Source organism: Puntigrus tetrazona, chromosome 20 (assembly GCF_018831695.1).
Source record: "Puntigrus tetrazona isolate hp1 chromosome 20, ASM1883169v1, whole genome shotgun sequence".
In the NCBI taxonomy this organism is placed as follows: domain Eukaryota; kingdom Metazoa; phylum Chordata; class Actinopteri; order Cypriniformes; family Cyprinidae; genus Puntigrus; species Puntigrus tetrazona.
Window position 1 is genome coordinate 13,013,241 of NC_056718.1, and position 15,998 is coordinate 13,029,238.

General features: G+C 38.9%; 1 protein-coding gene across 7 annotated transcripts in view; it reads right to left on the reverse strand.

Moving 5' to 3' along the window:
• Nucleotides 1–1,702: 1,702 nt before the first annotated feature.
• Nucleotides 1,703–15,998, reverse strand: part of epha7 (eph receptor A7) — a 74,703-nt gene continuing 60,407 nt past the window's right edge. For 4 of the 7 annotated variants that reach the window (XM_043220040.1, XM_043220037.1, XM_043220039.1 and 1 more), the window contains exons 10-17: nucleotides 12,454–12,579; nucleotides 11,817–12,002; nucleotides 10,220–10,281; nucleotides 9,822–10,031; nucleotides 9,453–9,602; nucleotides 6,602–6,795; nucleotides 4,949–5,104; nucleotides 1,703–4,673 (exon numbers count right to left, since the gene is read on the reverse strand). In XM_043220040.1, coding sequence (XP_043075975.1) covers nucleotides 4,559–4,673; nucleotides 4,949–5,104; nucleotides 6,602–6,795; nucleotides 9,453–9,602; nucleotides 9,822–10,031; nucleotides 10,220–10,281; nucleotides 11,817–12,002; nucleotides 12,454–12,579 — 1,199 coding nt within the window. In that variant the 3' untranslated portion in view covers nucleotides 1,703–4,558. The remainder of the gene's footprint in view (nucleotides 4,674–4,948; nucleotides 5,105–6,601; nucleotides 6,796–9,452; nucleotides 9,603–9,821; nucleotides 10,032–10,219; nucleotides 10,282–11,816; nucleotides 12,003–12,453; nucleotides 12,580–15,998) is intronic. The other 3 variants (XM_043220042.1, XM_043220041.1, XM_043220038.1) reach the window with 1 other exon arrangement.

Sequence of the window (15,998 nt, forward strand, 5' to 3'; positions counted from 1 at the left end):
CATTTAATGCTGTTGTTTGAAGCTCTATTACTCTATTAGTTGCTATACCTGTTATATTTCATAATTAATATACTATCATATTCTCTTTTAAATATTCTATCTATTAATTTCTTCATTTACATGTATTATTATTATTGACATTATTATCATTAGCATTTACATGATAGAGAAATAATTAGCAACATTACCATATTGTTTCATTATTTATTTAAACTGTGACTTTTGATTGATTTAATCCTGCTAAGGCTGTTGTTTGAAACTCACAGTCTATTAGTGTAAAGAAACTTGAGTCAGGAGCGCACTTTGGAGAATGTGAAATTGGACCGAACACACAGACAAAGTCTGGCTTAAAACAACAGCTGTGCAACATCTTGATCTGGCTCTCAGTCAGCTTGCTATCAAAAATATTCTAATGAGTTTGAGCAAATCTAGTTTTTCATTACATGCAGTTTACATTTTGCTTGATATTGACCCTCACAGAGTTCCTCGAGTAGCCTAATAAACAGAGCGATGTGTACATTAGTCGTCTAAACCAGCAGGTCGTAATCCTCCATTCAATTCTTCTTACTTGCGAGAAGCTTGTCTTTTACAGGATCTTGATCCCTTTCATTTTGTTCTTTGAAATTGCCAACACTAAACTGTAAATGTCATGGTATGAGTTGCAGTGTTGTGTTTCCATCAAAAGAGCACAACAGCCTGGTAATTGTTGGCGGAAGCGAGATTAGCAGGGATTTGGGATGTTCTGGCATCAGAGAAACGTTCAGTTTTTTTGTGTACAGCTTTTGAGACACGATGAGGTTAAGATTTCCCTTGAGTTAATAAAATAAATATCAGCGTATCTGCAGAGATATAATCTTCATAAATCCATTAGGGCCTCTTTGTTTAACTCCCAAAGGGGCCGTGGCTTAATTTTCCCATGTCGGAGGCTCGGGGTAATGTCTTTTTAATGACACTATCCAGGATCCTGTCATGAGCTGGGTCATCAAACAAATCTCCCACCCTCTCTTCCTCTCGCTCTCCGTCTTGTCAATACATAATGTTAATATTCAAGTCAAAGCGCTTTAGCAGGGGACCAAACATTTCTCAAGGGTCACATTAGCTCTTGTTCCTGGTGTGTTTGCTGAATTGCACAAAAGGCCGGTTGGGAAATACTTGAGTTACAATACCACATTCAAATGTGCAAAATTCAGACTTGAAGAAGTGTCTGTCATTCATGTGTAAATTTGAATCGGAGTGGCTATTCTGGAAGGGAAGGGATTTACTAAATTTCAGAACCAGACTGGCTATGAAATATGATCTTAAATTACTTTTCATAGAAATTTCTGCTACGTCACCTTCAAATTTAAATTGCAATTAGGTATCTGGTTTTGTACCTTAATCAAAGATTGTATATGTCAATGAAGTTCACTCATATTACTTGAAATGGGAGACTATGGCAGAATAAGTCCCGCCTTCTAAATAAAAGAGCCAATCACCAATTGGTAAAGTCATTGCATCTGTAAGACGCTCTAATTAGCAAACAATCAGTGTCCTGAGATGCTCGCTCAAATAGCGTTAAACAAAAAACATTAACAGCATTTATGTGTCTTTAGAAGTATGTGTTAATAATATTGTGTAAAAACTCAACTGATTTAAATTCAGTTCTGAATGATGCATAACCCTGTAAATCATACAGAAACAGAAATCGAAGGCACAGACACCATTATAGAGATTGCATTATATTTCCAAAAATATATGTACAGTCTATTACAAAGGTTACAAAGCAAAAGAAAAAAAAATGGTCTATGTAACAAGAAATCGTCTAGGTAAATGACCATACAGTTTCTCAACTGGGGAAAATACTTTTTTTGACCAATGAATACTCTCCATATTCTTGTCACAGAAAAATAAATAATAAATTGACAATTCATTTGTACTGTACATTTTTCCAACCTAAAAGAGAAAAAAAACCAAAAGAATACTCTTCTAAAATGGAAACCTATTAGCTCTCTTTGGTCCTAAATGAGAAATTATGTACAACTGAAAGAGTGAGGGTGACGAGAATCAGCTGCAATGTGAGATAGAAAAATATAGTGCATTTTCAATGAGCTCACTACAGAGTACTTGAGTGAAAAACAAAGAAAAGAAAACCACAATTATAAATAAAATATACAAGTTTTACAGCTAGAACATATACAAATCGTCCTCTGGTTTGTGATTACTCTGACACAATCAACAGTGCTGAACTCTTTGGAATATTCCACTTCACTTTTTGTCTAGGTGGGCTCTCTAGCGTCTTTCGAGAAGTCTTTAATACCCTGCTGCACCGTGAACTCAATCAATCCACAGCGCAAACCGTCTTGACTGAAAACTCGGCTACCATCAAACCAGAAAAGTTCAAAACGGCACAAAGCAGAAAAGGAGGAAAAACTGACAGATTTGTCATTGACCCGTACGGTGGCCTCAGTGTGGGATTGATTGAATCCAGGCGTTAATCTCAAATTGGCTCAAATTGCTGTCTCTACAAGGGCCCCGGATCCGAGCGGAGAGGGTAAGGGCCTGCGAGGGGCCCCGGGAGGCCGGAGTGTGAGATCAGAGCGTGTGCGGGGAGGCTGATCTGAGTGACTGCAGCTACTGCCGAAGCTCGGGAGGTTTGTGCTGACCGAGAGCCTTTCCGCTCGCATTCAATTCAAAGGCCTGGCGTGGGCTCAATGCTGAGGTTAGCGAGATGGAAGGATAGCGATCGGAGATGGGCCTCTAACCAGGCTACGATATGATCCGCATGAGACATACCAGCTGGCTTCACAATGGAGACGGCGTGGTAAACGATGGCTTTTTTTGAAGCGCCAACCGTTTGGCTAAATCCTTCAGTCATGCTGCGCTCCAACGGCTTTGCCTTTCGCTTTCTTTCTAATCAAGAAAAATGCCACATGTTGGCACGGCTGTTGCGGTCACGATGGCACTGGCACCCCAAAATAATGAAAAACACTTAGTGTGTGTTTAAAATGTGTCACATTAAGGTTTTGTAGTAAATAAAAAAAAGAGTTTTGTGGCAGCCCAGCTAATGAAAGGTCTACAGTACTCCTTAAAGTATTTAACACTAAAATGCGTAACATTTAATTGTCAACGAAACATTCAGTTTAGCGTGGAAGGCTGTTATGGCACTAAAACTTGAGCGTAAACCTCATCTTTGAGCTCGGCTCAACAAAAGAATGGAAGAAACGCACCAAAGATATAAATTCTCCATCTCTCTTTGATCAAATTTCACAACACTGCTGCTGATTTCCAAGCAGTACGTGAGTAAAAGTCTATACAGCACCTCAAATTATTGCTCATGTTGGTCAGTCTCTCCTCAACTCAGCTGTGATCTCACAAAGTATCTAAGTACCTAAAAATAAGAGCAATAGTTGACTTGTTTTAAGGCAGTATTACTCCTTTACACCACAACATTGTATGATTTTAAAGTCAGTCACCTGCTAGGAAACCAACTGATTCTAAACCAAAATGATACTGTTGCTGAATTCAATTCAATTAAAATAGCCTAACATTTTTTTTTTCTTTTTTTCTTGTGTATCTTTATGGAAACATGTATTCATGGTAAATAATATCAATATCAAAAAGGACACATTCAACAACAGCACTAATAAATCCATTCATGTGGTAAATATAAACTTATAAAGAATATTGCCACCGTAATAGTTGTTCTTACATTAAAATAAAAACTCCACTTGAAGTGGTTAGCAATCCTCTTTGTACTGATTCACAACTGAATTGTCATGTAGGATCTCGAAATATACCTTCTTAAACACAACCAGCCACTCTCAGGAGCCACACGTAACCAAGCAATGGGATATTTCTGCTTGATATAAAAGGCCCTGACTCTTCGCCAATGCTTCCGTCTGAAGAGAGCTTCATGTAAATAGTGCTGGCTGGAGAAGGCAAACCTTCTCTGTCGACTTTCAGCCTCTGGTTCTGTCTCTTTCCTTCCAGATGAGACGTTTTACCCTGTTGTCAGTTCCGTAACACAATCCGAGAAAACAAGCTAACACAAATCGATCGAGTAGAAGAGTAATGTCCCACATTATCTTAATGTGGATATTACAAACCAAAGCAAAAGAAATCGCTGCAAAATTCACTTCTTATGAACTGGATTTGCTTATTTTTATATTCAAAAAAGAAATCAGTGAAATCTATAGCAACTAGAGCAAATCAACCTTTTGTGACAATAAAGACAGTCCGTACAAAGCATAAAAATCCTCTCGAATGCTCCATCTCAATGACTCGATGAGTTCTTTAGAGCATCCAGAGCTCGCTGTCCGTTTAGGATTCTCTCTCTCTTGCCTGTTTGCGTTTTCTCTCCATCTCTTGGTTTCCAGCACCTTCGCCAAAATCCTTCGCCAGTAACAAAGGAATGATTCTGTTCTGCCAGTTCTGGAAGGTTAATCTCACCGCAAGGGTGCGGAACGTTTTTTTTCTTTGTTGTTGATTTGTTTTTTCAGATTTTTTTGCTGTCACACACTTTGCGGTGCTGTCCCGGAGAGTTCTGGTTCATCCGACCAGGAAGAGCAGCGGACGCCCATCACACTTGAACGCCCGTCCCGTGAAGATGCAGCATCTGAGCTCTCATAGTCTGTATACTGCTCATGATCTTCTTCTGATGGCCCACCAAGGAGATTCCCAAACTCATTACATCCCTAAAGCAGAAACATAACGTTCATAAATCACAGCAATGGAGCATGAAGAGCCTGAGAGGTATTTCATTACCGAAGCAAAAGGAAACTGAGAAAAGACCATATTAACTATAACAAGATGAGTCTGAGTACGAGTCAAAGAGATCTGATTAAAATGCAGCGCAATGTCAGGATGGTATTGTGAATGAGAGCTGAGGGCTGAAATTACTCCTAGAAAGATCATGCTTTTCTATCGTGCATGAGTGTGTGCAGGAAAGATCATAGCAAGGCACTCTTACTCGATAGTCATTCTGGCGACAGATTCGAGCGAGCTGTAGCCGGCAGCTGTGAAGTTGTCTATGTATCTCTCCATCTTGATGGCTTCCAACCACTCACTGACCAATCGGAAAGAGGTGAAATCTGGAGTGTTCTGGTCAAGCAGTGGGCTTATGGGTCTGAGGAAATGAAGAAACACATATGAAGGCACAGTACCATTATTTTTAAGTATTATACAGTAGGTCTGGCATATGATATTGTCTTCAGTTGACTTTTTATGCCAAAAGTATGTACATGTATTTATGTGGGTGATTTTATGTCTATAGAAAGCACAATAAATGTAAGTAAAGTGTAGACTTTAAGGTTTAAAAATAGTTTTAGTATCACAATATTTTTGTAAAAAATAAAATGTAATTATTAAAATATATTAAATAATAAGTTTATATAAATAATAAGTAATATTACATTTTGTTGCATGTTAAATTATGCAAAAAAATGTAAGGTAAAAAAACTGAATCATGGCAAATAAAAAAAATGGTAAAATTACAACTAAATAGTATTTCTGGTGAAATTGTTTTTTTTTGTGTCTAAAATTTTTTTTTTTTTTACACCTTGTTTTTATGGTTAAACCAAAACTTTTTGGTCTTTGATTAGAGTATATCTATGTCTAACATCCGCATGAAAATAACTCTCAGTCTGCACAACTAATTTAAATTTACTGGTCTACTGCTTGGCCAATGTATTATATTTTATAATACTACAGCTATTTTGATTACCTTGGTATTTTCTTTTTTTAATTTCTGAATTTTCTGAATAGCTGATTACTGCTTTAAAACAGTAAAAACAAACTTGGTCTGCTTCTTTCGTTTTTATTTGTTTTACTGCATGTAATTAGTTTCTTTGTCTCAATCAATTACATTAACAACTTGAAGCTGAAAAACTGAAATGTTTACTTAATTGAGAACTATTTGAAGGCTGCATGGCATTGTTAAAGTTTAATTAGTTAATTTAATAAGCATTTTAAATAAGTAGGTGGTGTTCAATAGCATAATATTCTTGCAGCGATGTTGGAACTGAGAATAATGAACCATCTCACTGGTATCGTGCCAACCCTAACTCACATGGATTACAGACAAGGACACGTGGTTTATTGTGTTCACATTGTAGTAATTTAGCGAACTGTTGCTTTGCTTTACTTGTAAAAGATGGGCCAAGGACTTCATGCCTAAGTTTTAAAGGTCATATCTTCAATGTGAGACACGGTTTCAGTTGTGATTGTAAACACACTTCCTTCCTGTGTCTAATACCACACCAGGGACTGGAGTTCCCACAAGGCTTTAAAGTCTCAAACACTCATTATGACAATTGATTTAAAGTCCTTGTTATCGAACATGAAGGCATGGAGGCTGTTTCGCTTTATTGATTCCCGGGATTTATCTTTCATCAGTAAACCCTAGCGGATAAATCAAATGCTGGACAGATGGAATTGTTCGCAAATTTACTTGCGAACCTATAAAAAGGCTCAAAGACATTGCAGGGAGGTGCAGGAGTATAAAACATAACAAGCAACTTCCATACGTCGTAAAAACGAAGCTGGCCCGTGAACGGCATCATTTTCCTTGAACAGAGATGGTTAACGGCAGACAGTAAAAAAAATACAGAATGGGCGTCCTTACCGTGTACACGTTCCCATTGGCGTTTTTAAGGTGTTAGGATTGCGGATCATTTTGTCCAGGATGCCGACAATCTGGTCGAATTTGGGCCGGTCTGCTCGGTCTTTCTGCCAGCAGTCCAACATGAGCTGATGGAGGCCAGGAGGGCAGTCCATGGGGGCGGGAAGACGATATCCCTCCTCTATAGCCTTTATGACCTGCAAGATCAGAGCGAGAGATGGAAAATTAGAAAAGTTCTGAAAGGAACCCGACTGGTTTAGAGACAGAGATACAAAAAGACAAGGAAAAACCGAATAGCTTAGCTATTAGCATCCAGAACTAAATGTATACAAAGCCTGCCTGCACCTCCAGCTCTCCATTTACTCATCCTTTAATCAGGCCTCTGTAAACAGCAGCTTTGCTGGATAAATCTGTTGTGGTTTACCTCCAGCATTACAAACTACAACACAGGGAAAAGTAGGCTAACCAAATGTGATTATTTTTGCATTGGTTATTGAAGGGCACGTGAGCGCAAGAAAAGGCCATTGCTAAAACTGGATGTGAATGAGTCAAGCGCACTAAAAGCCTTCTGTTCAACAGCTGTTTGTGACTGTCATACTATCATGAGTCTATCTAATTAACTAGCTAACAGGGTTACGGTTTAAACCAAAGATGAAGGCATTGGCACTTGGGTGTCTGTGCAGTTGACTGACTCCACATGTCGGGGTTTATGAATGCAAAGGGACCATAAAATAATAAAACCACCTGTTCTTCTACTCACTCAGCATGCTGGGTGAGATATGGGTTTATACATTACTGAAAGTTTGGTGTTGGTAATTATTTTTAAGAAATGTATACTTTTTTGCAGTACGGATGTATTTAATTGATCAAAAGTGACAGTAAGTATTGTTCTTTTGAACTTTATAGTCAAAATAATCCTAGGGAAAAAATGTACCATGGTTTTCACAAAATATAAAAGAAATATGGTGACTATTGACACCCATGCTATTTTTTTCCCTGCTATAGAAGTCAATGGTGACCAAAAACGTTTTTTTTTTTCAAAATACTTTCTTTGTGTTCGGCAGAACAAAGAAATTCATGCAGGTTTGGAATTACTTGAGGGTGAGTAAATGATGACATCATTTTCATTTTTGGGTGAACTATTCCTTTAAGCAGCACAATCGTTTTCAATATTGATCATCAAAAATGTTTCTTGAGCCACAAATCAGCATATTAGAATGATTTCTGAAGCACATTGTGGCATTGAAGACTTCTGAAAATTTAGTTTTGCCATTTTTTGGCATCAATTTTGATTGCATTCTTAATCAAATAAATGCAGCTATGACGAGCAAAAGAGACTTTCAGAAATGTAGACTGATAGAATTCCTTGAATCTGAGTTGACTAAACTAAACAGAGAAAAGGCTTGTCCAGATCTATGATTTTTCCTCTCGTCTACTCCCGAGGAATAGTAGAAGAAGACTGTTTATTTTCCCCAAATCCTCATCTGCTATTCTTGTCGTGTCTCTCCAAACAAGGCTTGAGCTTCGGAAAGAAAAGTGTCAAAACAGAAAGAGTTGAAGAAATGTAAATATTTCCTTCTTTTTTAGCAGCCCTCAAGGAGTTGTTCGCCTCCCCCTCAAAAGGGTATAAAAACATCTGACGTCGAGCCCTGACAAGTATCAAGACTCCACTGAGGCAAATGTTCGAACGCAAAAAAAATAATAACATTAAAGACTGCTACTAGCTAGTCGCTACCACTGAGAGCTAACGTTCACTAGTGAGCAGAGAATTACAAGTCATCATTAGTCTCAGTGATAAGGGCTGTTTACCTTCTCTGAGGATGTTCAAGCTTGTGTAATTTTGACAAAGAATCTGCGTACATAAGACAAGTGCCTACATACAGCGGCAGATTAACAATACTTCCCCTCATACATATCGTTAGCCGTGACCATATCTGAATTTCAATCCGCTTCAACTTGAAAACCCTGCACGCATGTGATCAGAATGATGAACGGCACTTTGCTGTCCCAATTTCTTTGAGACAAAAGCTCGGCCCGCAGATCGTTCAGAAGGTTTTGCATGGCTAAGCAGATATCTTTGAATTGATTGAACTCTGCTAATGATGAATTTGGCTCGCATTATCATTTCTCATTATAAAGGTTGAAAGTGTAGCAGAATACAAAAACGACTTCTACAAGCAAAACACTCCATTCGTTTCCGCAGATCCATTAAACCTTTTTATGCTCAAAATGTATCATTAAAACAAGGTCAGTCCTGACACCTGTGTTGATATCCAGCTAGAAAATTCAAAGAGTCAGATGTGCTTAACTGTCCTAATACTTGAATACCTACAGATTATGTTCACAGAGTAAAAATAGGCCTTTTGGTGCAAGCTGTGGTTTTACAAGACTATAAAGTAAGCTGAACGAGCAGGAGAATTGCCTTTTCTTCTTAAAGCGCCTTGATGAAGTTGAAAGAATTGTACTTTCTGTACTTTCCTTTTTCATTGAAACTGCATGAGAAATGTTTGAAAGTGATCAAAAATGTATAATGGCTCCATTATAGAAAGAATTTAAAACAAGATGGTCACAGAATCAACATTTGTATTAATGCAGTGAAAACATTTTAACTGTCATATGCATGCTAACTAATAATAACTATACATTTTTATTAGTATATATATATATATATATATATATATATATATATATATATATATATATACACACACACATTTACATTTATATTTTATATTTATATATATATTTTTTTTTTATGGGTTTTTTAAATCATATCATATTGCATTATATTATATTCAGAAACTATTTGATCTGATTGTACAAAACATGAATCTGTACAAAACCAGTAACTTACATCCTGATTGGACATGTCCCAGTAAGGTCGTTCTCCGTAGGACATAACCTCCCACATGACGATCCCGTAGCTCCATACATCACTAGCTGATGTGAATTTACGATACTGGATGGCTTCCATTGCTGTCCACCGAACTGGGATCTTTCCGCCCTGTTTAGTGCATAAAATTCCCAATCAGCACACTCTACATTAACCAGAGAAGAGTCAAAAGGCACTGTATTGACATCGAGTAACATTCTAGCATCACAATGCAGCACAGACAGTATCTATATTTGTACTTCTATCTGATGCACAGACTGATTTGTTTATTCTAAGAGCGCCGTGGGCTTTCAAGGCAGGAAGGATGAGACAGCAGTTTAATTGACTCACCGTCGTTGTGTAGACAGCTTCGGGATCATCGTCAATCACTCTGGACAGGCCGAAGTCGGACACTTTACATACGAGATTGCTGTTGACGAGGATGTTTCGCGCCGCCAGATCGCGATGGACGTAGCCCATGTCTGAGAGGTATCTCATGCCAGCCGCGATGCCACGCAGCATTCCCACCAGCTGAATCACAGTGAACTGCCCATCATGTTTCTATGAAAGCACAAACAGACAAATGTTGTCTATCCATCAGACACACGCTCCATCCTCCACGTGGGGGGGCTGACAGTAACACGGCCCGGGAATGAGCAGTGAAATGGTAAATCGCAGTGGGTGTAATGAACAGAACAGAAAAGATATTGTATTCACTGACCAGATTGTCTAGGGTGGTTTATACGTACCCTGAGGAATGCATCTAATGAGCCATTTTCCATGTATTCAATTACTATCATGACTGGTTTTCCTGAAAGAGCAAAGAACAGACTCCATTAAAGTGAAGTGCGGCCAACACACACTGTACAAAAGCAGTAATGAGAAACAATTCGCAGACAATTCTACAACACTAGATTCACTTTAGTCTGTCGGTCGGGCTTTTCATAAACCCTTTTGGAGTGTGTGCTCTCCAAAAATAATAATAAATGACCCTCAGCCACAAATAATATTATCTAAATTACAAGATCAAATCATAACAATATGATTTCACAACTGAACTTACGGTAAGTCATAACTCTAAGAGTTTAGAAGATTAATTGTACGCTTTAAAGTTCACTTTCAGTCGGACTAAAATGACAATTTGTCTTGTTTAAATGTCATGTAAAAACTAGTCTGACTGAAATCGCACCGGTCTGGTTTTTGCAAAGTCAGACTAACAGATTTAGATTCATAGGACTACAACTGGCCTTGTCATTCTGATGTGTGTCCCTTTATTTCTTGAAAAAACTAGAAATAAAGTAATTAAATATATGTAGCATTTATTTTAAATGCAACTGGTTAAACATTACACAGTTTTTTTGACATACTAAACACTACAGTGATTGTTTTTAAAGAGGGGTTTCAGTGCATCTTTATATGAAATTTTATTGTCTTTGAAATGTGTTTAAAATGTACTGCCAAGCATCTTTTGGTAAACTAATATATACTCAATGTAACTGTAAGCTTGTATGTCATGTATTTAAATATATTTTTAATTAAACATTTTTGATTAAGCTGCAGAATCAAGAACTTTACATGTGTTTTAGTATATTTAAAAAAATACTATTGCTGTCATAAAGCTCTCAGAATTGATCCAAAATATCTTTATCTAAATATCTGGAGCAATATGAAAGTGAGTAATTAATGACATAATTTTTTTTTGGGGGTGAACTACCCCTGTAAAGTGCATTTAAAATGATTTAATTATTTTTAGTTTTTTTGTTGTGCTTTATAGTAAAAATTTCGATTTGATATTACAAAATTTACTTTTAAATTTTTTTTAAAGTTTCAAACTTCACTTTCATTAAAGTGAATTTTAGTACACCTAAATACACTTAAGTGGCTTTTTATTTGGTAAGATTTTATTAGGTGTCCTTTTTACACATTGTGTACTTACTATTATAACAACAATTAATTATGCATAATTACTCACACATAACCTTAAGCCAAACCCTGCCCATATAGTTATAAGGTTCTTGTATACTGAATCTGAAATATTTTTTCGTATTCAACATCCCGTGCTATCAAAATGCTTGCTATGGATGTGAAAATGCAAAAAAATGTATAACTTGGACTGATTTTTTCTTTTATTTTTTGTACTGTACATGTAGGTAATTAATATTACTACGTACTGTAATATTAATGTATAATTGCACTGTAACAAGGACACCTTAATAAAGTGTAAACAAAACTACTTTTCAAATTTCAAATACACTAAAAGTGCACATTCAATACAACAAAGTACACTTTTTTCCAGCAAAAGAAGTCTTGTTGGTTAAGCTAATTCAAGCATTCAAAGCTGCCCACCTCTGGTGACGACACCCTCCAGATGGACCACATTGGGGTGATCAAACTGGCCCATTATGCTGGCCTCGCACAGGAAGTCCCGCCTTTGTTTTTCAGTGTAGCCTACTTTCAGGGTTTTTATGGCAACCGACACGTCCCTCTTTCCCGGCAGCTTCAGTCGTCCGCTGCACACCTCTCCAAACTCTCCTGTGAAGCACACAACCACCCGCGAGCTGAGTTCCAGAGATCCGGGCCACGTTTGACACCGTTGCCTGTACCTGCTCTGCTTCATACACATCAGTCACAGCAGCAGCAGGATTCAGCATTATATGATGCTATGCATCAGTACACAGGGGAGTGCAACCAAGGGAGCAGATAATTGGATATGCTATATAGAGGACACACTAACACACTTATACGGTTTGTAACTAAAAGCGATGCGGCAGCAATTCATCAATGGCGATGCATTTATGTGCATCCTGGCCTTAAGAGAAGACATATTAATTATAAACCAATCCTACAGCAGCGCTATCAATAACAAGGGGCCAGAGAGATGCTCAGGCCGCTATCGAGAGTGTAAATATTTGGTTGTCATTGTGATAAATGAGGAGGTGTGTGACTAAAGCGAGGCAGCGGAGAAGACAAGGGAAGAGCTCACCTGCGCCGATAACCCTCTCAATCTTAATGCAAGAGGCATCCAGCTCCTTTGCGAACTGATGGACAGCCCTGTTCGGGTCCTCGTAGGTTTCAGGGTCAATGTAGGTTTTGGTGCCTGGAAATTTAACTGTAGAAGGGTAAGAGGATTACTGTTACGATTAAATATGCATGCCGCACACACACAGAGCCCGTGATGGACGTATGCGATTACTGGAGGGTAGAAACGCAGGGCTGTGGGCTAAACAGCACACTATGATGGAAGATAGCATGTCAAAAGGTCTCTTTCATCAAATAATAAAACCTATGCTTTTATTTTTCCCACATATTTCATGAAAGCTCTATTACATTTTCTTGTTAACCTTCTCACAAAGGAGCAGAAAGGGTATTAGCCGTGCAGCATGGCAGCAGCATTCGTAGCTGTCACTCATTGGATAATGGCTTTCAGAAGACTAAACTATTAGTTTGAATGGCAAGAATGAACATTTCACAGCATATAAGCTAAACACAAAACTATTATTTTGTGTCTTCCTAACATTAATATCGTAATCAAGGTTTTTTTTTGAGAAAAAAAAAATATATACAGTATATATATATATATATATATATATATATATATATATATATATATATATATATATATATATATATGTGTGTGTGTGTGTGTGTGTGTGTGTGTGTGTATGCAATTTTACTGCTAAAATTAATAATAAATGTCAACATTCAACAATATTATTATTTAATTATAGAAAATATTATATTTAAAAACGTCAACAATCCACAATTATGTTAATTACTATCATAACTATTAATAGTATTAATTATTACTATTATAATATTAATAATAAACTGTATTATGAATTATTATAATAAATTATAGTATTATGGTTAATGAAAAAAACATAGTATTAATATATTGGCAATATTAATTAATAAAATAGCATTGATCATTGTTATTATGAATTATTCTACTAATAACATGTATTAAACATTCATTGTAATAACTATATACATAATATATACTAATATATAACATATAATATTTAAAAACAACATTCAGTATTTATAATATTGTTCGTAACATTAATGATTATTATTGTGTTATTAATTATTTATAATCCATTAATAAACTAATAATAGCAATAACTAATTTAATAAACAAATTTTTATTAATATATTATAAATCCCAGTTAGCAATATTTGACTTTCTTTTATCTATACTTTAGACCCAATTAATGTGTTCGCCCAGTTTTACTATCTAATCAAATCCTATAATTACATTGCTACCTGTCAACTTCAACATTAAGCTCCATTTAATGAGATGCAAAAACTAATAGGCTACATCACGCTGGGATGAAAACGACTAAAATGGACTGTTGCTAACGAGTAATTAAATTACTAATTTGCAACAAAAGCAATGCCCAGGAAGTGAGAAAGAGCTTTTTCCCAATATCCCCCAGCTCCTTCACGGCCGTGTCGTCCTACGCGACGACATATAAGCAAGCGGGCGGCATTGTGCTCCAATCATACAACGACAGCTGATATTTCCCTTCTTCTCGTCTGCTATAATTGCTTCGTCCATCTAGGCTGTCAGTAAATCTGATAGAACGTGTTTATCACTGTTGCCCGCACAACACGAGCAACAAATTGGGGCGTACGAGTACGGCGAGCACCTTATCTGCCTTTTGTCAAAGCAGCCAGCATCTTTTGCTTTTGCGCAGCCGAGCAGGTTCTCTTTATAAGCAGATGTTGTCTGCTGCTGTTTTTGGCAGGGCTGTGCGGCGGCAAGAATATGGCAGTCTGTAAGCCTTAGCGTGTGGGCAAGAACGCTAGTCAGGTTGAGCTGCCCCTGTACAAGCAAGCTATGCCACCTTGAACCTTTGTTTCCAAATCAGCAGTTTGCCTACAGCACTGATCATTAGCAGAGCAAGTCTAGGGAGCCAGTCGCCAGCGCTATCTCCAGGGGCTTCATTAGGGACTGCTGAGAGAAAACATCTTACTGGCTGAGAGGCCTGGGTGCAGAGGTTCACAATCCAGAAAAGTCAAGCACCTAGAGGAACATCGTAACACTGACAGCTCTGAAAGCTCTCTTTAGATGAAGATCTGGAGCTGAGGGCATGTTTCTGTAGGGTTATGGCCTAGCTTTACACCATAAGCAATGCTAGACTTGTATTCTGCGATTATGTAGCAATTCAGAGCTTCGACTCTGAGTCCATAAAGTTTTTTTTATGTAGGTTTGTATTTTTTTCTTAGGATAGGACAGTATATATTGACAGCTATCTGCACCAAAAAACACTGGCTTTAAGAAAAAAAGGATTTGCTTTCTCGTGTGTTTAATGCACTCCATTATTTTATTAACAAAGTAAAATAGATCAGGCTTATTATTGTCACGGTTGTGTGGTAAGCACGCGAGAGCACACAACGAGATGCAATGAAAATAAAGGGGTTTAATTCCAAAATGGTACAATAAAAGATATACAGACAGGCAGGTCGAACAGGCAGGCAGGATAAACACGGGTGTAGACATCGGATAGGACCTTGACGCTCGGACAAACAGAACTCAAAACACAGGACTTAAATACACAGGGTAATTGACGAGACACAGCTGATGACAATAACATAATTAACACGGAGGGAAGGCAGGGCACAGGAGCACATGGCACGGGACAAAAACAAACAAAGAGTCCAGAGATGTGACATTACCCCCTCCCGGAAGGTATCGCACCTAAAGGGCAAAAATGACTAAGATTTGGGGATACCGGGTCTTGGGAGGAGGTTGTGGTGGAGGACGGATCCCCAGGAGTGGGCAGGCAGAAGGCAGAAGGGTCCAAGGAGGTGTAGACGGAGGGGGAGGAGCCAGGAGGAGACAGGAGGAGTCCGAGCAGGAGGAGATCCAGAGCCCAGCTATGGTGGTCCACGGTGGGGCCGACGGAGGGAGGAGCCAGGAAGGAGACAGGAGGAGTCCGGAGCAGGAGGAGATCCAGAGCCCAGCTATGGTGGTCCACGGTGGAGCCGACGGAGGGAGGAGCCATGGAGGAGGAGCAGCCATCGCTGCCGGTGGCGGAGCAGGTGGAGGAGGAGACCGAGGTGGAGACGGAGAGCCAAGAGCCAAGTGACGCCGAGGCGCTGGAGGTTCAAGGCGACGCCGCAGGCCGCGCGACCTTGACGAGACGGGGGACGGGAAGGGACGCGGCCTTTGACTGAGGTCTGACAGAGCCGGTGGGATGGAGGGACGAGGCAAAGCCGGAGGAGAGGAATCCCGAGGCGACGGATGGTCGACGACAGACCAAGGCGGAGCCGGAGGGACGATGGAGCCTGGTGGAGCTGGTGGACTGACGGACCACGGTGTAGAGGAGGGAGCTAGGAGCCCAGGGGAGCCACGGGTCCACGAGCCGAGGAGGAGTCTGGGTCTCGGAGGCAGGACGGTGAGGCGAGGATCCTCCAACCCGATGGCGATGGAGACCGGCAGACCGTGGCGAGCTCCAGATGGTTTGCTGAGGGTGAGCGCAGGGGCTGCTGGGATCCATCGACGTGGTGTGGCATGGGTGG